The following is a 24,935-nucleotide window of genomic DNA, read 5'->3' as shown; positions in this document are numbered from 1 at the left end:
TGACACTTTGGTTGACAATACGCCCACTCAGCACTTTGGAAACGCACAAGTTTCTCACCCACAACACAATCATTGCCCCCCCACCACTCCGACTCACCAGATTTGGCTCCCTGCTATTTATTTCTGCTCCCCAATAATCCCACACACACTTTGATGCGCGCTCTCTGTTCCAGTTTGTGGTTCTTGGAGAAATCGTCGATTCGTCGGACCGGTGATCACAAAAACGTGTGTAACAGGTGCTGATGTTGATCAAGTGATGAAACTTGGAATACTTATTCACAAAGGTTATAGCTTGTCACTTCTCCAGAAACGGTGCTCTGGATCAGTCTCAGTCTCTGAACTTTTTGATCTGCCCTCGTACACTCGCTCACTTAAACCTTCAGCTTGGTCTCCACTGTAAATGTTTATCTGCATTCTTCTTGTTACATTCTGTTAAATTCAGAAACACAAAACTTGAGATGATGTTTGAATAAAGAAAGAAAAAGTAAAACTTGAGACGTTCAAAGCCAGATAAGATTGTTCTCTTTATTCAGTCACTTAAGTACTAACATGCTGACCAAACCACAAACAGAATGAATGATCTTGTAATTCCTTTACAAGTGGAAATATTTTCCATCAAATATCTCACAGGAACAAAGACAAATTTTAATTTTGAGTCGTAAATCGCCTCATGCTTTATTCCTTCTTTTTAAATCTGCTGCACTGTGACGGCAATATAACATGAGACGAAGTGATATACAGGAAATAAACATGCAAATATCTGACATCACATACAGAAACGAAAACCAACAACATTTGCACTGTGTACATCGGAACAATATAGTTTATATTTTTATACTTATTCTTTTGTATTAATTGTAGTTTTCTCACTTTATATTCTTACTTGTTTTTCTCTTACTGTTTAGTTTTTGATCATTGAGCATTAACACACCGAGACAAGTTGCTTGTATGTAAAAACAAATTTTGAAAAAAAAAAAAAAAAAAAATCTGCTTCTTTGAGAAAACAATCAATAAAAGTTCCCATATCGTGTTTAATTTAATGAAAAGAAAAATAGCATTTTGTTGTTTCTGTCAGCCACATATATATTTTTCAGTAAGATTATAATGGCATGAATAGGTAGAACAACAACAACAACAACAAACATTTAAAATTCACTAATAGGATATTACTTCTATTAAACATGTTAAATGTCAACACAGGGAAAGCTGAGCAACAACTACAGTGATTTACTTGTTTCCTTATTTTTAAGCCACGAAGGTTAAATATCAGAAGAGAAGCACGTGTCCTTCCAAACACTAAAAGTAAGTGAGGAGGATTATTAGTCTCATTTGATACTGAATGACTCTTTCAGACTTTTTTCTGCCTCCTCTCTCGTGATCTTTTTCCAAGCAGCAGGAATATCAGCAGGTTTTGCATCATATGCTTTGGCAAAGTCATCGTTGTACTTTGTCATCACATATTTCCAGTAGTCTGATGCCTGAGAGCTCACATCTGGACGAATATCCCAGTTTGGATAAATTTCCCTGTACTCCTTAAAAGGATGCCTTTCATTGTTTGTAGCACTGCAGCGAAAATGAACGTCACTGGTCACACTGGACGAGCATATGTCGGTGGAAAGTTTTCCTGTTGCGCTCCACCTATATGTCCCCAGACCCTCCGGCCGATGCAGAGTCGCCCAGTGATCCTTATGGCCTTTGGTTCCTGCATCACAGGGCACATCACAGAATGGACACTGTTTGCCACAACCAACAACTCTGGTGAAAAGCTCATTCTCAGGATGCACACTGAGATGTTTTAGTTTCATTTCAATGTCTGATTTTTTGAACTTCTCTCCAAGATCTTTTGTCATGTCGACCACAGACGCTGTGAGCCACTTAGCAAACTGTTTCTGGTCAGCTTTGTTCAGGATCATGAAATTACCAAGAGCATCCTGGGAAATGACCAGTATATAACGAAGTTCTCTGCAGATATCTTTAACAAATGTCTTCAAGTCAGAGCTATTTCCTGTTTTGGCCTTATTGATTGCATCATTTATTTTGCTGATACATGTCTTGAGATGTTGGTCCTCAAACGTAAACATTGTAGAGCTGCTTGAAAACGTTTTCTTTATTTGTTCAAGTATCAATTTCTTTGCATAACTCTCATAAGACCAACTGTAGCTCTGATAGCCTTCAAATTTATTCTTTGAAAGTAGATCCAGTAAAAGTGAATACTGGAATAAGGATCGTACGCTGAACATCTGGATTGTCAGCATTTCATCAACGATATCAGTTCCCAGGTGACGGTTGACAAAGTCTTCAACAGCCGGCTTCAAGCATTGGTTGGTGAATTCTTCTGCCTTCTTCTGGCACTGGTCTCGTTCCTGGAACACATCTTTGAAATCAGCACAAAACTTGTCCTTGTTTTTAATCAGACATGTGTAGGGATCATTTACTTGTATGAAATCTTCATGCATTTTCTGGAACTGTCTGGCTGCGAATCCACAGATGTGCTGTTTCAGAGAAACCTCAAACTCGACGTCCATCGTAAGATCTTGATTGTTGTGCAGCTTTGCATCAATCATCTTCAGGATCTCCTGGATGTAAGTGTCATGGTAATTGTTTTTTCTTTCCATTCTTTCAGCTACAAACTGAGTGCACTCATCTATGATGCTGTCAGACATTTCTTGCACAGCCATTGTGTGACTTTTAAGGTTCAAGTAACTGATCACTTTGTCTTTAAACTGTTTCCAGTGTCCTGGAGCTGCATATTTGAAAGGCTGTATTCCACAACCTTCCAGTGTCTTTTCATCTAATAATTGACATGCATGACTCCCCTTATGTCCCACATTCGATCTCAAGCATCTGGATACGCTGGTGAAGACATCTGTCGTCTTTTGTTCAGAAAAAGACAGTTTCTTCAGTGTTTTACTCCACATCTTGTTAAATTCTTTGTCCAGCTCTGTGTCTTTCATTTGGACCTTTTTCTTTCGACATTGATCAATTAAATCACACACTGCTTCTTCAATCTCTTTTTTATGAGTCTCCTTGATTCTGTCAATTTCTGTCATTCCCTGTCTGATGTCTGCTGCTGTTGTGAGCTGATTAAAGACAGATCTCTCCATTTCCTGTTGAAGTCTCTTTGCGCTGTTTGAGAATTCTTCTTTGTGTCCTTCGACCAGATAGACATGACCTTCTGTTTGCTTGAAGTATTCTGTGAGATTTTGTTGAAGTTTTGTCTCCTTTGACGACAGCAATGCAGAGGCTTTAATTTTCAAACTTGTGAGAAGTTCACTCATGGCAGATGTTTCAGAATTTGCAGCATCTGTACCAAAATTGGAAATCTTAGTTTCTGCATCGGTCACCCAGGTGTACATTTCTTTTTTGAATTCCCATTCCCATTTGTTGAATTCAGTGCAGAGCTTCATGTATGCGTCAGCTACAAGGCTGTTTCTGAAGCTGAAGATGAAGTTTTCGTGCTTCACTGCATTCCACAGGCTCGTCATCCACTCTTTAAACTCCATGATATTATTAGCAGATGACTCACAACGTCCCAGTAGCTGGATGGTGTTTTTCTTCAGATCATACACAGCCTCACTGTATCCTGTATTGACTGGTGCCATTGGTGGGTTTCCATTCCAGAGTCCAGGAATGTACCAGTTCCCGGTGTCTGGATTGTAGTCCATCACATCAGTGAACTTCTTGTTCTCCTCTTTCTTTTCCATTTTGGCTGCAGCCTGGGTCATCTCATTCAGCTGTTCCAAGAACAGTTTCCTGTCTCGTAAGTTATTCTCATGGGCAGAAACATCAGACACGTTCTGGTGGACAAATTGACATTTAGGATGCTTGCCGACCTCCTTCATCCTGAGAAAAGCATGCACAACTATCTGTAGGATGTCCTTCATTTCTGTTGAATTCTCCATTGCAATATTGATAATGGTGATATCACTCAAGCCCACAACAAGAGTTGCAAGCTCATTGTCATGCTCATGGCTGTTGTCCAGTTGTGCGAGCTCTGGTGACTTCAAGCCCTCAGTGTCAATGATCACCATGAAGTCACAGTTGAGAAGTCTTTTGACGTCTTCATTGATTTTGATGAGCAGCATGAAGGCACCTCGAGTGCATCGACCACTGCTGACTGCAAACTGCACTCCAAACATGGTGTTGAGGAGAGTGGACTTTCCTGTGCTCTGAACTCCGAGAACTGTGACCACCAGAATCTTGTTCTTTGGAGAGACCAAGTCACTGAGCTGAGAGAGAACATCACTCACCCATCTGAGAGGTATGTTGGAAGCATCTCCATCCACAAGCTCAACAGGAAATCCATCAAGCAACAGTTGTGCACACAGTTTGGGCAGATGCTGTAATTGTCGACGTGATTCCTGTGTTTCTGGAAGGGACAGTGAAGCTTCGTAGATCTGACCCATTTCTCTGAAGAAGTGTTCAGTCCCCAGTGAGCTGTTGGAAAGTTGTCTGTCTATTTCCTTGATCTCCTCTTTGTTCTCAGAATTCTTGCACTTTTCTTTGTACTGCTCCCTGAGTCCAGACAGTTTAATACGAGACACGTTATCGAGGTTCATTCGCATCCATTTCAGGAAGTAACACCTCTCTATCCCTTGGCTTGATATTGCTGCGATGAAGCGTGTCATGGCCGTCGATATGTCATAAGAGTTCTGCTTTTCCCGAAGTTTGGATTTCTGTATCTGGAGATCACTTTTGTAATTTTCTACGTTTTCCGAACCAAGTTTTTTAAGCCGAAACTCTTCCTTCTCTAAGCGAGTCAGTTCCTTCCATATTTCGCCTTGTAAGGGAAGCTGATCTTCTTTGTATTTAAGGATGTCCTGAATTTCTACAGTGATGACGTCTGCATTTTGTTTGCCAGCCTGACACTCTGGAGAATCTTCATCAACCGAGATTCCAAACTCACGGGCAACAACAACCATCTGCTCTATTGACATCTTCATTTCTGACTTTTCAACCACATCATTGACTGTTTTTCTCAAACTTTTGACAAAGTCTGCATCATTTATCTGTTTCGTCTTTATAATGATGTTGTCTTTTGTCAACCCCAAATTAGTTGCTACTTTTCCGAAAGCATCTAAACTGAAGTTCTTGCTCTGATGGTTGCCCACCAAGAAGATCTCTGCCTTGTGGTGTTTCTTGGTCAGGAGTTTGCACCCAGATTTCAGATCATCAAAAAACACAAAAACTGCTGCAGATGTCTGACACAGAAAGGTGTATTGTGTTTCAAACGAAGCAATGTCTCCACGAAGATTTGCCACAGCCACTGGCTGACTGAAAACATCCATGTTTCTGTTTCCACAAGGAAGGTACCAAGTGATTTCAGTCACTCCATTGGATATTCTTCTCGGACTGTCACCACAGTCCATGTTGTGGTGAACAAAGGTGTCATGGTACTGCTGAGAGTTGCTCAGAAGCTTATTGAGTATCTCCGACTTGGACAAGGAGCACTCACCCAGTCTCACAAAAGAAACCATTGGAAGCTCAGAGACAACAATTCTTTCTTCAGTAAAGCCTTTCGATTCAGACAGATTCGGAGGTCTGTACTTCTTAACAATGTCTCTCATGGCCCACAGCATGAGTGTGCAATGGTTTGTGTCACAATTAGGAAGCAGCAGAGGGACAGAAAACTGACACAAAGACATTTTGAGTGCCAATTCCTGCTGTACAAAACCATCAGAACACAGAAAGAGAGCAGTGATTATGTCGAGAGGGTTTAGCATGTCACCTGAGTTTTGGCTGTTGATCAGGTTTCTTAGATATAACATTGTAATCTTTGATGCATCATCACAGTTTGACTCACATACAGATGTACACTTCAAATTCCTAGCCGTCACATTAACCATCATCAATTTCTTCAGAAAATACCATGGAAGGTCTGATTTACACTTGGCAGGCTCATCAGTAGTGGTCTTCTCATCAATCTCCAGTATTGTGCTGAGTGATAGCTTCTTTGTGTAGTACTCCGTCAGCCCCAAATCCTTCAGTAGGCTCTTCAGGTGTGCATCTGTGAATTTAAAGAGGCATTTTAATATGAATAAATATGGTTCATACATTTATTATTACACAAGATCTGAAATAATATCTTGTTTTGGTGATATGTTTCTCCATAAAAATCATGTCAACTTTTGATATTATACTACAATTAAATTTTCATCACTGGCAGTTTGTGGGTAATATATCTACAAAAACTGAATATGTTCAACTGAATAAGAGCCCCTGTCAATGTCAGACTCAGTGTTAAACTCTTTCTACATGAAGATTGCATTACACTTTTAGTAATGTTCAGAAGTGTTTCATTGCCTTCATTTTGGGCATATGAACTCGTTCGTTGTCTTAGGGGGGTGTACTTTTTTTTAATTTATTTCGTCTCTCACTGGAGTCTTGTCCAATTGTGTTAGCTTGGCACTTTAGGGCTTTGAGGTCTCACTTTCATAGACCTAAAGGACATTTCTAACATGTTGGAAAGATGCCATGTTGCTCTGGAATTAAGTCCCTGGGCAAAATGCCAGCACTTCTTTAAAGACCCTACACAAATATTACCCATCATTTTAGATGATTTATTCAAGTCTAAAGTTGGATCGATGTACACACAGATTTAGCCGAGATAAGCAATCATGTTCAACAAAAACAAACAAAATAAGTTAATTTGCGGTGTACTGTAGTCTACTGCAGCGGATAAACCTTCTTCACCTCACATACCACTGCCGGGTCATGCTGGGTCCCAACATAACTTTTATGGACAACACCAGAACAGGACACCACAGATAACAACTTCTCAAAGCTTTAGCATCGAAAACCTTATCAACTAGAAGCTAAACAGGAACCACTTTCCCACCTCAAACCAACGCACTGGTTTTCACACCAGGAAATGATGACTCCTCTCTTCATTCCGTACGCAAATGACCAAAAAAGAGAGACGAACCAGATGAACCTTTCCGTGTTACCACAATGTCATCTACTGGTTGACAACTGTTACATCTCCATAACGACAAACTCCTCACCTAAGCTTAATGAAAGTTTGGCTTAATTTCCACACACTCATTCCTGTTTTTCATCATGTATTCTGTGTTTCTCATATTATTAGTTAATCCTTGTGTAAATTGATGATGCAAATGTATTCTTTCTGCTGTCTGCAGCATGGCAGTAGCCTAATAGTAATATCAGGGTACGTCTCCTATGTTTAGATTGATGAATAAATTTATCTCTTGTTGCTCTTGGTCATGGTGGAAGAAATAAAAAGACAACTAATTCATTCTTTTTGCCACGTAATTAAACAACCCAGACTCTCAAAGAACAAATAAGTGGCCAGAGGAGGTGTTTATTTTCACACCTAACACGCATTTAACACAATTTGAGTAAAACTGATGAATTTCCAACACACATTCACTTCAGTTTGTACTTTCTTTACAGCTTTTGCACTTTTTTTTTTTTTTTTTTTTTACAATTTCACTTTTACACAACCCCGTATCCAGAAAAGTCAGGGTGCTGTGTAAGATGTAAACAAAAACAGAATGGGATGATTTGCAAATCATGTAAACCCATATTTAATTGAAAATAGATCAAAGACAACATATCAGATGTTGAGACTGAGAAATGTTATTGTTTTATGGAAAATATATGCTCATATTGAATTTGATGCCAGCAACATGTTTCAAAAAAGTTAGGACAGGAGCTACAAAAGACTGGAAAAGTTGCGTAACATTAAAAGGGATGTCAAGTGGAACATCTCAACGAATTAAGTTAACTGGCAAGAGATTAGTTAAAATAAATGAGTGCATAAAAAAAGCATCCCAGAGAGGCAGTCTCTCAGCAGTGAAGATGGAGAGAGGTTCATCACTCTGTGAAAGACTGCGTGGGCAAATAGTGCAACATAAAAGAATAATGTTCCTCAACGTAAAATTGCAAAGAATTTGGGGATTTCATCATGTATGGTACATAATATATCATATCATATATCATTATGTAGTATCTATGTAACACAGTAGATTTCCTGTGTTAAGTTTAGGACTGTCTTTAGGTCGCTCTGGGAGTGAATGAAACACGGCAAATGTTTGCAGTTTAAAACAAGGGACTGAACTGCAATTTATTATAGTTATTAACACAGAAAATCAAGGGAACAACATAAAAGAAAAATAACAAATTCAAATAATAACCCCAATACCGGTATTTCTCTCAGTCAGTCAGTTTCAGTCTCTTGTCTTTCAGTCTACTACCAGGTAGTGTACGTCTGGAGGCTCTCAGACTAACTCTTATCTGAATCTTTTTGCTCGTCGGTGCTCCGGCAGGAGAATCCAAGAAGACCAAATGCAGCTTCACCCACGGAGAAGATGATCAGGGATCACAGGGTCACTCAGCTCCAGCGCTCTGTGGAGGTTTCTGGGGATCGCTGTCTCCATCACAGATCCATACAAAAAAAACAATCTGCATGCAGCAGAATTTAATATGATTTCAGTGCTGTAATTTATTAACTCTATTGTTGGTGTAACAGTAAATGACCAATAATATAGTATTACACACATATATATACAATACTATTCACTATGGTCAATATTAACACATTTCACACACACACATGTGCTCATGTCTCAGTGACATCCGTCACTTATACCTAACAGACATTATTTAAACGTCCACCGTTACTAAGCAACACACTCAACAGCTGTTCTCAATCTGACCGTTAACTTCTGGCGCCAAAACAAGAACATGACGTCATCGTTCCCGCTCGGTTCAACAGGTCCCGACGCATTAACCCTTCAGCGCTTAGCTAGCGCTTAACTAGCCCCGTCGCGTACATGTAGCTCCACAATCACAGATATCAACCACGTAAAATAATATTCAACAACAATTTAATATTTATCTCCGACTGGTTTTTTTCTCTTCTCTCCTGATCGGTATCTTTAGCCCAACTAAACAACTGTCCACCTTTGTAGCTCTACAGCAACGGCTAACTCTTAGCAACGCATCCGTCACTCACCGGAGATTCTTCTCAGACTTAAAACAAACTTTTTCCTTCGGAGTCGGTCTGGTTAACGATCAAATAAATAAAGATCCTCAACAGCAGTGAGCAAAAATCAACCAAATGAGATTCTTCATGGTGTCGCTCATGACGCTGCTGTTTCATTCGAGACATAAAGGGTCTTCTTCCGGGAGAAGGCTTTGATCTCCCGACGTGCACCACAGCGCCCCTCTGGTGAACGTCGGTATTGCATGCTTGAGTTAACCCTTTAGTTGCTGGTAAAACTAATGTGGGTTACATCATCATATCATATATAAGATTCAGAGAATCTGGAGAAATCTCTGTACACAAGGGACAAGGCTAAAAACCAATATTTGATGGCCTTATCTTTGTCCTTCAGGTGGCACTGCATTAAAAACAGACAAGATTGTGGAGTGGAAATCACTTCATGGGCTCAGAAACATTTCCGAAAACTATCGTCTGTAAACAGTCCTTTGCTGCATCCGCAAATGCAGGTTAAAACTCTATAATGCAAAGAAGAAACGATACATAAACATGATCCAGAAACGTCGCCTTCTGTGGGCCGAAGTTCATTTAAATGGACTGAGGTGAAATGGAAAACTGTCCTGTGGTCTGACCAATCAAAATTTTAAATTCTTTGAGGAAATCATTGACGCCACGTTCTCTGGGCTAAAAGAGAAGGACCACCCAATTTGTTTTCAGCGCACAGTTCAAAAGCCAGCATCCATGGTGATATACGGGTGCATTAGTGCACATTGGATTGGTAGCTGGAACATTTAGGAAGGCACCATTAATGCTGAATGATATATTTACAGGTTTTGGAGCAGTGTATGCTGCCTTCCAGACAATGTTTTATTCAGGGAAGGCCTTGCTTAATTCAGGAAGATAATGCCAAACAGCATTCTGCATGTATGAGAACAGCATGTCTCTGCAGTAAGAAGAGTCCAGGTGCTCAACTGGCCTGCGTGACAGGTCGGGACTGTCACCCATTGAAAATATTTGGTGCGTCATGAAATAGAATACGACAAAGGAGACCCTGAACTGTTGAGCAGCTGAAAGCAAGAACAGGACATTTCACTTTCAAAACTCCAGTAACTGGTCTCCTCAGTTCCAAAACGTTTACAGAGTGCTGTTAAAAGAAGTGATAAAGTGGTAAACATGCCCTTGTGCCAACTTCTTTGGTACATTTATCTGGCAATCAAATTCAAAATGAGCATATATTTTTCATAAAACAAAGTTTCAACATAGTGCTGTCTTTTGTTTATTATTTTTTTTTTTTATTGAATATGGACTAACATGATTTGTAAATCATCGCATTCTCTTTCTATTTACATTTCACACTGTGTCCGAATTTTTTAAATTGACATCCTGACATCCTGTTATGGTGCATTCAGAATGCTTCACAAACTCCTATAATAACAGAATATTTAGGACTATACTGTATACAACCACAATCATTTCCTTCTAACTCTGTGTGGATTAGATCAGCTAAATCAGGAAACAATTTCTGGCCTAACATCATGAATCACTTGAAAAGCTTTTCTTTTTTAGAGCGCTACGGCAAACCCATTGTCATCCTGAGATATTAAAACATTCACTTCAAGATTTTTGTTTGCATTGATTCATGTTTTTGCTATTTTAAGAAATGAGTCTTTGGTAACCCTTTAGTCCAAGAATCTGCCGAGAGGAACTTTGCGACATATTTCTTCATTTTAATTATAGTTATCTATTTCTAACTGACCACACAACATACTGTGACTTTCTGCTGAAACAAAAGAGAAATGAGAGCTGACCTTCACCACCAGTCTGACAACCATCCTTGCTGGCAGAACAGGGTGTTGATGGAGGGTCCCCACAGGAATCGACGACCGCATTCATTCCCTTTTGATAAATGAGAAAAATAGATATATAATTATCCCATACACTCTATCTTATGAGGATATTATTGGTATTTTAATATGGACATGTACAAATTAGGGTAGCTGTTTACCTCCATTGAGAGAGCTGACTCAGCCATCCCACACTTGCTTCAAATTATTCAGGCAGCATCTCTCTGTAAGTAATGAGAGCCAATTATTGAAGTTTTTTACTCTCCACGTCCTGTAAATATCTAACAAACCCTCTCCTCTGCATCACATATTACTGATAATGATAATAATTGCTCATGTGCTCTGGAAAAGATTTTGGATTGCAGTTACCCCACCACCGTCCTGCGTGTGCATTGGGAAACCCCCATTTAACTGAAACGGTGCTTGCAACCCAAAAATGGAGTGAAATGATTAAGTTATACTAAAATATGTGTCGGACACAGACGGTCATCTGTCTCCAGAAGCCTGACAAACGCAAATAAAGCAATCACCAGACAATCATTTCTGGTATCTCCTATAAAATGCTTGGATAGCTGTCATAAATCATGGTGGTTTATGATCTGATGGTGGCAGATATGCAGATCAAAGCAGTAAAAGCTGATAACACGATAATTCTTTCGTCTATTAAAACATTAAGGTAGATATGAGATTGCACGGGAAATACAAATGAAAACTTAAAAAATGTAAATAAGTAAAACATTTCCTGTGCGCGCCCTCCTCCCTCCTCGTGTTTATTGTAACGGATGTTAGACAAGGAGTGACAGAAGGTGAAGAGATGATGTGCAGCAGCAGTGTTTCCACAGGAAACAAGGAAAAGCAACAGGAAATACTTTTTTGTTTTAAAAAGCTCACTGAGGTAAAATGAAAATATACTTCTACAAATACAAACAATTCTTAAATGGTAAATCCAATTGACAAATACAAACTGAAAATACAAAATGAAAAACAAAGTTTATTTTGAACTCACATGCAGATGAATAACAGTTTACAGTGGAAGCTCTGCATTAAAAGTCACTGGTCCAAATAGTAACATAACTTTGTTGTTCTCTTGCTAGATTTTGGTCTTCCTAATCATGCAAATAATGAACAAAATACTAACAAAACAATAGCATAAGCAACCAACCTTAATCGAGGAGATCTGCCATGACAAAAAAAAGAGTTGTTTCTTTGTGCTGTATTCGTAGGAAAATGTCCTGTTTCTGGACCTAAAGGACCTAAAGGACCTAAAGGACCAAAAGGATCACTCCTCACCGCGTGAACCACTGAAGTGCAGAGAACCCTTTTTATTTGTTCAGTGAGGATACTTTCACTTTGACTTAAAAAGTCACATGGTTTCCCAGAAAACTGAGCTTTTACAGTCAACCAAGTGATCACCCGTTATTGAACCGTGTGATGATAAAAATGACTTGCAGAAAGTGGTTTTCTTTGCTGTGCTGCAAATTTAAGATAGTTTTGTTGAAACCTGGAGTTGAAAATGCAGATTTTCTTCGAAAAATTATACATTTTTAACTTCACTGTCAAACTCAAGGTCAACATTTGTCTCGTATTCTACAAAAGCACAAGTTGAATTGGATGTAATTAACAATATAAGAAAGCATGTGCTTTAAAACAGGATAATAAGCTTCATACATTTATTTTGAACAAAATTACAACAATAAATCAACTTAAAATTGGAGTTGTTTAAAAAAAGTGCCAGTCAGTGATCAGCTGTTTTGAAATAATTACATTGACTAAGTCTGTCTTAGATATTTGTCCAGTACAAAAAGAGTCAGTTGTACTAAGGCTGTTATTTGTGACCCATCATGAACCATTACTGGGTTAGTGGAAACCCAAATGTCCTTGCAAATGGCAGATACCTGTTGTATAACTTGGCTTTATCAATGCTATACCCGGATCCTTAAACTGTATTAGAGCTGTCTAATCATGACTTGGCAGCTGTGGATGTTCAAGGTAAATGGACTGAACCTTTATAGCATCAGAAAAGTTGATCTCAGTGACTTTGATCGTGGCATGAATTTTGGAATTAGATTGTCTGGTTTGAGTATTTCTGAAGCTGCTGATCTTCTGGGATTTTTGAATTCAATTTTTTTTTTTTAATTCACTTGTATTTATATAGAACCAAATCACAACATCTTGGGGAACTTTACGATAAGGTCAAGATCTTACAGCATTATAAAAAGAATTCCTCTTGAGCAGCACTTGTCAACGGTGTGGACAAAAAAGTCCTTTTTAACAGGAAGAAACAGAAAGACTTTTAAAAACAATGCTACAAATTGCTCTACATAGGAACATTTTGATAAAACAACTGAGCAAACATACTATTTTTTTTAAACATACTATTCCTTCTGTCTTTTGCTGTATAAATAAGAACATTACCAGTAAGTCTATAGGTATCATGACTAGAGCAAAGGAATAACTCTGTTTCATGTCCTCATTATGTAAACATTATGTAATTATAGTTATTTGCAATTATTGCAAAAGGACAATGGTCAACAGATTCTGTCTAGTACCACTGCCAACATCACAAAATGCATTTATTCCTCTGAAACAGCATTGAGGAACTCACATTTGTTAGTATGTGCAGTTTCCTCCATTTCAGATACAAAACAGGGAGAAGTCAGTGTTCTGCATCAAAGCAGACTGTGGAGGATTTTTACTGTATAACCTGCACTCTCACTTATAGTTTGGAAAGGTACTTAATGTGGTGGACCTTCAAAGCGAACACGCAAACTAAGTAAGGGTGAATAACGAGTAGGCAGGGTTGTAATTGAGGGCCGGCTGGCAGGTCCCAGAGCTCCTATAAGTAAATGTAATTTGAACTTGAGTGATCCCCTTTCATTGGTGTTGGAACAGTATGAGAAAACACAGTGACCCTCTTTTTTTTTTTTTTCCCCAAGTTTTCATCCTCAGCTTTAGATTCCTCCCCCTGTTTTTACAACACACACAACTTTATCATTATCAAGTTTGCTAACTGCATTAATTTATGTTGTTGACAAGCTAGCACTCTGGCTAACATTGGCTAACCGCATTAAGTTAAGGCTACTTAGACCTGAACCAGATTCTTTCACATACAGGTATTTGGGGGAGTGCGAAGTCAGCCATACTGTTGGATGTGCAAACAAACTGGAGAGATTTAACGACAGCAGGTAGCAGGCCGACACATCTCGAAGTCATTACATTATTCTAAAATGCTGTTTAGGGAAATAAGCTTTCAAAAATAGTTGCAAGTGTCATTTGTTACGAAGCAACACAACGTGAAGGCTGTGATTTCGTTGGCTGTGGCAGTATACAGTATCCAGTCACCAGACAATCATTTCTGGTATCTCCTGTAAAATACTTGGATAGCTGTCATAAATCATGGTGGTTTATGACCTGATGGTGACAGATATGCAGATCAAAGCAGTAAAAGCTGATAACACGATAATTCTTTCGTCTATTAAAACATTAAGGTAGATATGAGATTGCACGGGAAATACAAATGAAAACTTAAAAAATGTAAATAAGTAAAACGTTTCCTGTGCGCGCCCTCCTCCCTCCTCGTGTTTATTGTAACGGATGTTAGACAAGGAGTGACAGAAGGTGAAGAGATGATGTGCAGCAGCAGTGTTTCCACAGGAAACAAGTAAAAGCAACAGGAAATACTTTTTTGTTTTAAAAAGCTCACAGAGGTAAAATGAAAATATACTTCTGCAAATACAAACAATTCTTAAATGGTAAATCCAACTGACAAATACAAAATGAAAAACAAAGTTTATTTTGAACTCACATGCAGATGAATAACAGTTTACAGTGGAAGCTCTGCATTAAAAGTCACTGGTCCAAATAGTAACATAACTTTGTTGTTCTCTTGCTAGATTTTGGTCTTCCTAATCATGCAAATAATGAACAAAATACTAACAAAACAATAGCATAAGCAACCAACCTTAATCGAGGAGATCTGCCATGACAAAAAAAAGAGTTGTTTCTTTGTGCTGTATTCGTAGGAAAATGTCCTGTTTCTGGACCTAAAGGACCTAAAGGACCAAAAGGATCACTCCTCACCGTGTGAACCACTGCAGTGCAGAGACTCCTTTTTATTTGTTCAGTGAGGATACTTTCACTTTGACTTAAAAAGTCACATGGTTTCCCAGTAAACTGAGCTTTTACAGTCAACCAAGTGATCACCCGTTATAGAACCGTGTGATGATAAAAATGACTTGCAGAAAGTGGTTTTCTTTGCTGTGCTGCAAATTTAAGATAGTTTTGTTGAAACCTGGAGTTGAAAATGCAGATTTTCTTCGAAAAATTATACATTTTTAACTTCACTGTCAAACTCAAGGTCAACATTTGTCTCGTATTCTACAAAAGCACAAGTTGAATTGGATGTAATTAACAATATAAGAAAGCATGTGCTTTAAAACAGGATAATAAGCTTCATACATTTATTTTGAACAAAATTACAACAATAAATCAACTTAAAATTGGAGTTGTTTAAAAAAGTGCCAGTCAGTGATCAGCTGTTTTGAAATAATTACATTGACTTATTAACACAAGTTTTGAAGCAACAGAACATAAAGGCTGTGATTTCATTGGCTATGGCTTGTGTACAGTATCCAGCTGCTGACAGCTCTTGGAAAGCTGAATCCATTTACCTCCATAATTAAGAAATGACACGTTTCATTCAGCTGCAGCTTTAATTTTTTTCCCCACTTATATCAATTTAGCACAATTTCTGATGTTAAACCTGCTGCCAGGTGAGATTGTAATGGAGGGCTATGTTTTGACAAATATCTTTTTGTTTTTTACCAATCTGAGACAGACTTACTTTAAAGCAGGGCTCTCAAACTCGCGGGACGATATTTTGTGGCCCCCACCTTAATATGAAAGTTTAATGTTAGTGCGGCCCGCGAGTTTTATATGAATGGCACTTTACAGGTTCGTGTGCGGAGCTGAACGAACCGACCAATCACGGTGGGGTATATGGCTCTCGGGGGCGGGACATCGACCGGGCTTGATGCAAGCAGAGCAACATTACTCAATGAGTGAAAGTGACAGCAGCGTTGCCATGGAGAGTTTTCTTCCGGGCCTGGCTGGCTGCCTCGTTTCTATTCGGCAAACGCGGACATCCGTCCCAGCGCGCTGCGTTCACAACACTTCCAAAAAAAAGTTTTTTAAGTTGCTGCCCAGCGGGACATTATACGTCTACATGTCTCTCTCTGACAAAATAAATCAAAGTGATGCGTACGCGGCGAGATAAAAGAAAGGAAACAATGTAGCCTAATGTGGTCTGCAGTCACATACCGACACCTGTCCGTCGGCAATAACAGTCCCCGATAACCCGGACCAATTATAGGGTCGCACCGTTATTTGGGGGTCATTATTTTTTTATTTGCATTGCCTCACACGATGAACACTACATATATTTCTATATGATGTCATAAACACGGCTAAACACGACAGTGACACCAAGTGGAATTAAAATATATTCCACAGCCCCAAACATGTCTTTTTCAAAGCCTGCAGTGAAGAGAAAGGTTGGTGATGAGCACAGACAATCCCAGGAAAAGTGGGAGATGCAATATTTCTTTGTTGAGCACAGGGGCACCCCGACGTGTCTTATTTGCACAGAGAAAGTTGCGGTGCACAAGGAATACAATTTGAAACGTCATTACACAACTAGACATGCTGAGGAGTATGCAAAATACCAGGGATGCTATGCGAGAGGAAGCGCTGCCAGGTCTCTAGCAGCAAGGAGTAGGCAAGAGAAGCCATGTTCAGAAGAACAGTTCATGTTCTTCAATGTTCCATTCATGTTCAGGACAATTCATGTTCAGAAGAACCCATTGAGGTTAAAGAACTGTTAATAAAGATGTTTAAATCTGAATACAGCAGATATAGAAGACTGAAGAAACCACACATAGTTGCTGACTAGAGAAATCTAATTATTATTATTTTATTTATTACTGATTTATTTACTTATTAATTCTTAATTTGTTTATTTATTTTTTCATCTTATTTTGTGTTAAAAAAAATAAAAATAAAGACATTTGAGAAGATTGGAATTTTTTTAACAAAGCTTTTCTTGTGGAATACCCGATGCGGCCCAGCCTCACCCAGACTCTGCCTCCAGCGGCCCCCAAGTAAATTAAGTTTGAGACCCCTGGTCTACAGTCTTCAATCTACTGAAACTAACGGGGAATAAGTTAACATTAGGGACGATCGAGTACACCATTATCTGTATTGTTGTACTTGCTCGTCCCTTAGCCTTAAGTATGGAATATTTAATCTAAATTCTCACGGTTTCATTTAGTACTGCAAGGATGTTAAAGTGGGTCACGGAAATAAGGTTTAAATGGAGGTTAAGAAACAGTTGATATCATTTACAACAATTCAGTGTCCGAGTTCACTTCATAAAACACTTGAAATTAAATATTAAACCAGAGTCCAACATGTCACATCACTGCACGTGCTGTAACAGCTTCTTCCAGACATTTGTTGTAAAAATGCTGCGACCACAAAACTCTTTATTTTCTTTTGTCCTCTTGTATTGATGGCAGAATGTGCACGCGTCTTTACGTGTGCAGCTGCACTAATTTCAGTCTTTCATCTTAATTTCTCACTTAAAGAAATTATCAACATTTTAAAGAGTTCCAAAGGAGTCAGATCTTTCATCATGAAGTGTCCACGAGCTGGGAGCGCATGTAGGTGTTGCCAAGGTTTTAGATCATTTGGTGAACTTTGGTACTGTGGCGCAATAGTAGAGTAGTAAGAACAGATAATAAGAAGGTGTGTCACATCAGACTTCAATCATTGCCAATGAAATCAGCTCCTCTCCTTTAAAACCACTGTGGTGCAACGGACTGTCAGTTTCCAATGGTTGTAGAAGGAGCAGACCGGCGCCGCCAGCCAAACTCTACACGGGAGGAAACTGACATGTCTGGAGGCACAAGCTCGAATTACAAAAATTGAGGGCACTACGAGTCGGCCTCCATGATGTTGAATTGGCTTGGGAAGTGGTAGCTAATATTATGAATAACTCTTCCCTCGGTGTTATCAGAACTTCTGTCCAGTGTCGGAAGTGAAGCTGCGTTTTGTAGACGCCAAACACTGGCGTTGATTAGATATCGAAGTGAACAAACAAAACTCAGAGAGATCAGGTGCTGGAACGATGTGGAGGAGTGATCAGAAGTAAATTACACAAACTTCACGACTACTAATTTCATTGAAATTAAATATTACTGATTTATTCATAAAGAGACACAAATCATTTGCTAAAAAGTTTTATAGACGGGTCTCAAAAATATTCATGATCTCAAGCCCAGACTGTTTAAATAGCCTATCTGGCTTTATCAAACACAAAAGTAAACTATATATTGTCCTGTATGTCTGCCTTCCCCTCCCCATGTCTTCGTTCATGTTTTTAGTTTGAGGGGGAAAAGCACAGCAATAAAATCTTAGTGCACATTTAAAGAATCATGTACACATTTAGTTTCTTTGACACATTCACAAATCACCATACAATGCAAATGAGACGACACATTTTCAGATTAACACACAGACTGAGGCAGTTCCACAACTCTCCACACATATTTGAAAATAATACTGCAACAATAAAAGCCCCATTCATTAAGAAATATGTAACAAGTAGATCAGAAGAGTCCAGAGCACTATCAGACTGACAGTCTGTGCGTTTATCAGTGGATTACTCGATGTCCAATACTCTGACCCGACCCACACTTGGCCTTGTCTGTGTTATAAAGGGACTCACTGAAGCCTCATGGGTCAAACAGTTACGGCAGGATTTCTGTTTATTCTTATTTCAACACGCTTCAAAAACGAATTGCCCAAAAATATAAATACAATGACTTCAAAACACAAATTCAATGAAATGATTCACGGAATCACAAATAACCAACGTAAAAATACATGAAAACAGTGACACATTCAAACCAACCTCACATCTTCATCAATTTTACACCTGCTTTAACATTCTTTGTTTTTGTCCAGTGTGACGTAGTGGCCCCGTCACTGACCGAGAGGAGCATTGACACACACACACACACACACACACACACACACACACACACACACGCGGTTCATTGACACTACACACAGATTACTACGTCGGTACTCGGGAAACTTCACCGTTATTTGTTCTGCCAGTAAATGATCAAGAGTGCACACTTGGTAGTTCGAGCATAACTTCACACCGCTGGTCACTTACTGGAGGTCGACTCTCCTCTCAGCCTGTTCCCGGGGCTTCCCGTTCAAACTGAGGCTGACGCCAATCAGCTGTTTAATACGCCTGTAGCGGTGCGCAGTTCTGTGACGTCATTGGTTTCTGACCGTGCCTGTTATTAAAAATACAATTGTTAATCATAAAAGACAGATTTATCTGAAAGCTATTTGTTGGGCTCAGTGAAGGAAAAAAATATTTGTTTTCTGTTTTGTTTACTGCAGTAAACAGACGAATAATAACCTCTGGGTTAAGATATTTACTTTATTTTATGTATTCTTATAATCAATTAGCTTTAGAAGGTAACAGCTGCTTTGTTGAGACACTGTTGACTTTTGTAACTTTTAGGTTGAGAATTTGTTTTATTTCTTTTTTCAAACATGTTTGTTGTTTGTTGGTTCCTTTTTCTACTTTTTAAAATATTTTTGCCACCAATCTGCACTTCTGGGAGACGAGCACAATAAATTTCACCATCACTCTACCTACGACTACGCCATGTTTTGTGCTATCTGAGGGCTGAGGTTGAACCCCGTCACATGTGGCGTCAGAAGTGGGATGAATAGTCGAAAGAGGACAGTTCACCTTCCAAGACCAGGCAGACGAACTTTGTTCCAGCAAGGCGGCGCATCAGGAAGAGGAAGAGGAAAAGGAAGAGCCTGCGTCAGAGTCAGACAGACAGACAGCATGGGAGACTATAAATTCATCGTCATCCTCAGCGGATGAAGAGGAATGACCCCGGTCCACCCCTGTCTCATCTGGTGCATCAGGGGGAGAGCTGGTGTCCATAATGAGAGACTTTGTTGATGAGGGTCGCGCTTTGAATGCATTGCCAAGACGTGGAGCTGGTCAGAGACTGAGTGGGCATGCAGACTCATTCCACTTCTATCTGGGAAGACACAGGAGGCCTGTACTGTGATGGATGAGGAACAAGCCCACAGAATAACTCACAGAAATGTCTTTTTTTTTCAGTGACTATTTTAATATTTTGTTTTTATAAAGATTGTATGCACCTGACGAGCTGCTTCACACTGAATGTTCTTTCCTAATAACAGAACGGAGGCCTAGAAAGTCGACCTGAGGTTCGGTTACAGCGAGCGAGGGAGTGAGAGGTTAGCGTGGGGAGTTACATGAGAACTGTGAAGCTGTTTTGTCATTATCTCTGTTGTTGTTTCTGCCGAACCAAAAGGCACCCAGTCTCTACGCACTGATAGCCAGACGGCCTGGAAAAATGCTCAATTAACATCCTGTGGGGCTGAAATTGCAAATAGTTTTTCAGAACCCGACGCTACCACTGTCTCCTCCCTCTCTCTATTGTTTGTCATCAAACAGCAATCAAGCAATCAGTTAGTCCGGGGAACTTTGAGGCTTTCTGTAAAATGGATGCTCAACTATTTCACATCAGTTAAGTGTTCTTCCTTGTTTTTTTCCGTAATTTTATATCTTGTTGTGCACGTGCAAGATGTTTTTAAGGATGTTTCTACGTTTTCTTTCCTGTTGTTTGTGTTGTTTTTGTCCCATCACTGTATAATTCACTATTTAAATCAAAAATATTGTTCTTGGATAAAGAGAGGATAGTTGCAAACACAACAAGGGGAAGTCTGTCCATTTCATTAATTATCTGTCCTTTTCAGGTCAGTGGCGTTACAAGCAAGCGTGTGCAGTTCAGATGCTGACGACAAGCTGTTATCGCAGATCTCACTGGTTTACATACATCCTGATCAAATTTAACTGCTTATCACAGAGGTGAAATTTAAAGAATACATTCCAGCAAGTTTTATTTTTGTCCACAAATCAAATACATTGTCCTCCACTACATCCATTTACCAAAATAACCACCAGCTGCAGTTCAATGAAATGAAACCCCAGATCAGTAGATTTTGGGTCTCGCTGACCCCCAGCTGAACTCATACTGGAAACAATTTGCAAATACATTGTTGTGACATGGTGCCATAGAAATTTGGCTGCTAAAGAATAACATCCTGCCATGCTTATTGTAGCTCCCTACTGACATCTAGTGGACATTTCTAACAACAACACCTGCTTGAAATTCAAACTCAGGATTTCTCAGCTTTTTTCTTTTTTGAATCTTTAAAACAAAACTGTAAACACTCAGAACGGTGGACCTTAAATTTAACTACATTTTTAGGCTAATATTTGGCACAGCCATGTTTACATGTATTGAATGACACTGAAATTTCACCTGGCGATTACCACTGCAGCTCCAAGGCATGCAAACTTGAACAAAACGGACACAAAACATGATAAAAGTTGGTGAACTAAAGTTGTCCATTTGAGAGAATTCCAACATGATTGACACAGAAAACACACTGTACACCAGTGAGCTCTGTCCTGCAGTCCTCTGCTGCGGTCTCCGCAGGTCTCCACACAAACAGTCCCAACAGACAATTTTTTCTGGCCTACTGGCTTATGAGGGAATAAATAGGAGCTGAAGACGGACGGAGAATCTCTGCTGGATTCACGGGGCACACCTCAGTTCATGTCACTGAGGGTCGGGGTAGAAAACCTTAATATGAATGGCTGAGTTGTTCCGTGTACGCGTCACGGGCTCCCCGGCCTCGTCGGGGTCCTCGGGCTCCAGGTCGTCCACCAGCTCCACCGTGGAGGTGTTGGCTGCCAGCTGCAGCGCCCCTTGACTACTGGCCTGCAGCTGAAGGGCAATGTTAATAGCCCTGTTGATGGCCAGGCCCAAGCCGTGGACACAGATCTCCCTGTGGCCCCCGCCTTCCAGAAGCTTCTGACAGCGGGCCAACTGAGCCCTGAAATCTGTCTTCATGTTGACGTAGACGTCGTTCCTCCTCTTCGGGAGTTTCCGGGGGAGGCGCTTCCTAAGAGTGTACTCCACCGGGTCCATCTCGACAGCAGGCGAGCTGGAGTCGGTGTGCGCTGGAGCCGTCTGAGGGACGCAGGACATGCCGGGGTTACGAGGCTCCGTCATGTTTCTCTGTGTGTGTTAAGACAGCAGCTGGGGACAAAGGAGGAAGCTGAGGAGAGAAGACACAAGGTCAAATAGTATAAGAGCATAATACCCTCCGGCTAACTTAAACATCTCCTAATAGTTATTTTCATCTCGATCTGATTGTTCTTTAGTCCATTTATCATATCTATACAATAGAAAAATATAATTAAAAAAAAGAAAAAAATCAGTATCCCAAAATAATATCTTCAACATATAACCACCCAAAACCCAAAACCTTTTGTTGACTATTAGCAAAAGACAAATAGCAGCAAAAGATTTACACGATTGAGAAAATCGTGCAACTGTTAGTAATCAGGTACACAAAATTGGGGTTTTCCAGTTTCCCAGAGGGCTCAGCTGGGAGGAGTTATTTTCATTAGAAACTGCATTTTTAAATAATTTTGGTCTGTTATGATAATATTTCTTTAAAAATGAAATGAAAATAATAATCACAAAACACTGGTAGAATAAAGGTGACATTGAATGGATTTGGACTGTGAGTTTTGTCATCCTACCAGAGTTGTTTTTTATCCAGCTGCCAGCTGCAGGGACAGGTCATCATTACTCCTATCAGTTCTTTTAAATTACAAAGAAAATGTTTTAAATGTAATTGTCATTTAAAAAATAATGAATTCCAAACAGAATTCATATTGTTTCATCAGCAGCAACAGTAATGTTTACAGCAGCAAAGTCACAATAAACTCAGTAATATCTCCCCGGAAAGCAATCTGAAAATGTCAATAAACTATATCGATGGCATCAAGACACCGAGTGACGTTTGGAGATCATGAAGAACACAGACATCAGTCACTGTCAGTTATGCACTAATTTGCTGATTTTTCTCAGTTTGATGACTTTTGAAAACTGGATAAGACAAACTGACATCTGATCACATCACGTTGGGCTTCAGGAAATGGTGGTGGGACTTTTTCATTATTTTTCAGAATCTCACAGACCAAAGAATTAACGAATTAGAAACCGATCAACAGAGTAATTGGGAATATAAATAACCAGTTAAAGTCATTTCATAAAAGGGAAATATGAGATCAAACTGCATCATAAACATACCTTTATTCATTATTAACAGCGTTGACTTACAATCCTAACGCTGCTGTGAAGGCAGCGACTGGCAGCCTGTCACGATAACCGGACTATTGGCACCGGTTTAGAAACCAAACAGTTCTGACAGCAAGAAAATCGAGCTGCTTAAACCGAGCTGGCCTCATTAGTGTCATTCAGTCACGAAGCTCTCCCCACGCTGACCAGGGGAAACATCAACACGATGTTTAATGTCTGTTATCCTGCTGCAGACTGCATCTTCTAATGTATAATGGTGATCTAACACACGTCTCTTGTCCTCCAGGAATGACTCAATGTTTGTCTCCAGCAGAACCGATGATTATCATCCACATGTTGAGTAAACTTACCTTCAGAGGATAGTTTCAAATCACCACGTTTCTGTCGCTGGTCACTGACGTCCGGGGAGCATGTTTGTCCGTACAGGGAGTTTCTCCTGAGCCAAACAAGCAGTTTGTGCCCTGCGCACCGGAAGTAGTCTGACGGGAAAGAATCTCTGCGACACCGTTTTGGTCACATTCATGAATCCCTTTTTATTCCAACTCCCTCACAAAGTGTAACTCCGCGTGCAGAGTCACACTGACGGCTGCTGAGAGCCCTCTTTACTAAGGCGGAAGGTAAAAATACACCGGCGCGCTTTGGGAAACCTTTCATTACTCCGACGGAAACAGGAAGTTACGTCATCATGATGTTTAATCAGCACTGCTGCTTTAATCACCCGCTAGTAGATGGAATAAAAAAAAATGAGCCTAGAGAGGTGTTTTGAGTCCCATTCATGTTTCCGAGGGGCAGGACGTCACCATCCAAGACCGAAAAAAGTGCATCGTGTCAGGCACACAACCAGGTGGGTTTTTATTGACATTCATGGGGTTGTGAACTGTGAATTCATCCTCCAGGATCAGAGTCTCAACTGTGGTGTGATGACACTTTGGTTGACAATACGCCCACTCAGCACTTTGGAAATGCACAAGTTTTTCACCCACAACACAATCATTGCCCCCCCACCACTCCGACTCACCAGATTTGGCTCCCTGCTATTTATTTCTGCTCCCCAATAATCCCACACACACTTTGATGCGCGCTCTCTGTTCCAGTTTGTGGTTCTTGGAGAAATCGTCGATTCGTCGGACCGGTGATCACAAAAACGTGTGTAACAGGTGCTGATGTTGATCAAGTGATGAAACTTGGAATACTTATTCACAAAGGTTATAGCTTGTCACTTCTCCAGAAACGGTGCTCTGGATCAGTCTCAGTCTCTGAACTTTTTGATCTGCCCTCGTACACTCGCTCACTTAAACCTTCAGCTTGGTCTCCACTGTAAATGTTTATCTGCATTCTTCTTGTTACATTCTGTTAAATTCAGAAACACAAAACTTGAGATGATGTTTGAATAAAGAAAGAAAAAGTAAAACTTGAGACGTTCAAAGCCAGATAAGATTGTTCTGTTTATTCAGTCACTTAAGTACTAACATGCTGATCAAACCACAAACAGAATGAATGATCTTGTAATTCCTTTACAAGTGGAAATATTTTCCATCAAATATCTCACAGGAACAAAGACAAATTTTAATTTTGAGTCGTAAATCGCCTCATGTTTTATTCCTTCTTTTTAAATCTGCTGCACTGTGACGGCAATATAACATGAGACGAAGTGATATACATGAAATAAACATGCAAATATCTGACATCACATACAGAAACGAAAACCAACAACATTTGCACTGTGTACATCGGAACAATATAGTTTATATTTTTATACTTATTCTTTTGTATTAATTGTAGTTTTCTCACTTTATATTCTTACTTGTTTTTCTCTTA

General features: G+C 39.7%; 2 protein-coding genes across 3 annotated transcripts; both read right to left on the bottom strand.

The window, feature by feature from the left end:
- Nucleotides 1–506: 506 nt before the first annotated feature.
- On the bottom strand, nucleotides 507–12,346 carry LOC138204082 (up-regulator of cell proliferation-like). The gene is made up of 4 exons (XM_069159200.1): nucleotides 11,972–12,346; nucleotides 10,971–11,033; nucleotides 10,774–10,861; nucleotides 507–6,007 (listed from the first exon to the last, which is right to left on the bottom strand). Exons 2-4 carry the CDS (start codon nucleotides 10,995–10,997, stop codon nucleotides 1,326–1,328), a joined length of 4,797 nt encoding a protein of 1,598 aa, XP_069015301.1. The 5' UTR covers nucleotides 10,998–11,033; nucleotides 11,972–12,346; the 3' UTR covers nucleotides 507–1,325.
- An 8,475-nt stretch (nucleotides 12,347–20,821) lies between these two features.
- On the bottom strand, nucleotides 20,822–23,761 carry LOC138204081 (ribonuclease P protein subunit p20-like). 2 transcript variants are annotated; one of them, XM_069159199.1, is made up of 3 exons: nucleotides 23,468–23,761; nucleotides 22,556–22,616; nucleotides 20,822–22,065 (listed from the first exon to the last, which is right to left on the bottom strand). In XM_069159199.1, exon 3 carries the CDS (start codon nucleotides 22,017–22,019, stop codon nucleotides 21,564–21,566), a length of 456 nt encoding a protein of 151 aa, XP_069015300.1. In that variant the 5' UTR covers nucleotides 22,020–22,065; nucleotides 22,556–22,616; nucleotides 23,468–23,761; the 3' UTR covers nucleotides 20,822–21,563. The 2 variants fall into 2 exon arrangements, with proteins under 2 accessions (XP_069015300.1, XP_069015299.1); XM_069159198.1 differs by lacking the exon at nucleotides 22,556–22,616 and having other exon boundaries at nucleotides 23,468–23,760.
- Nucleotides 23,762–24,935: the final 1,174 nt, after the last annotated feature.

The sequence above is a fragment of the Embiotoca jacksoni genome, unplaced genomic scaffold, assembly GCF_022577435.1.
Source record: "Embiotoca jacksoni isolate LCO1_2020_lvr unplaced genomic scaffold, fEmbJac1.0.p SCAF_24, whole genome shotgun sequence".
NCBI classification, from domain to species: Eukaryota; Metazoa; Chordata; class Actinopteri; family Embiotocidae; genus Embiotoca; species Embiotoca jacksoni.
This window is presented reverse-complemented; position numbering and strand designations above follow the sequence as displayed.

What these genes read in the sequence shown, in the direction of transcription:
- LOC138204082 (XM_069159200.1), bottom strand. Translation starts at nt 10,997, where the DNA reads ATGGCTGAGTCAGCTCTCTCAATGGAG. An exon ending in AGTCAGCTCTCTCAATGGAG is followed by an intron (nt 10,862 to 10,970) that starts GTAAACAGCTAC and finishes ATTTATCAAAAG; the next exon opens with GGAATGAATGCGGTCGTCGA. An exon ending in TTGTCAGACTGGTGGTGAAG is followed by an intron (nt 6,008 to 10,773) that starts GTCAGCTCTCAT and finishes TTAAATTCACAG; the next exon opens with ATGCACACCTGAAGAGCCTA.
- LOC138204081 (XM_069159199.1), bottom strand. Translation starts at nt 22,019, where the DNA reads ATGACGGAGCCTCGTAACCCCGGCATGTCCTGCGTCCCTCAGACGGCT.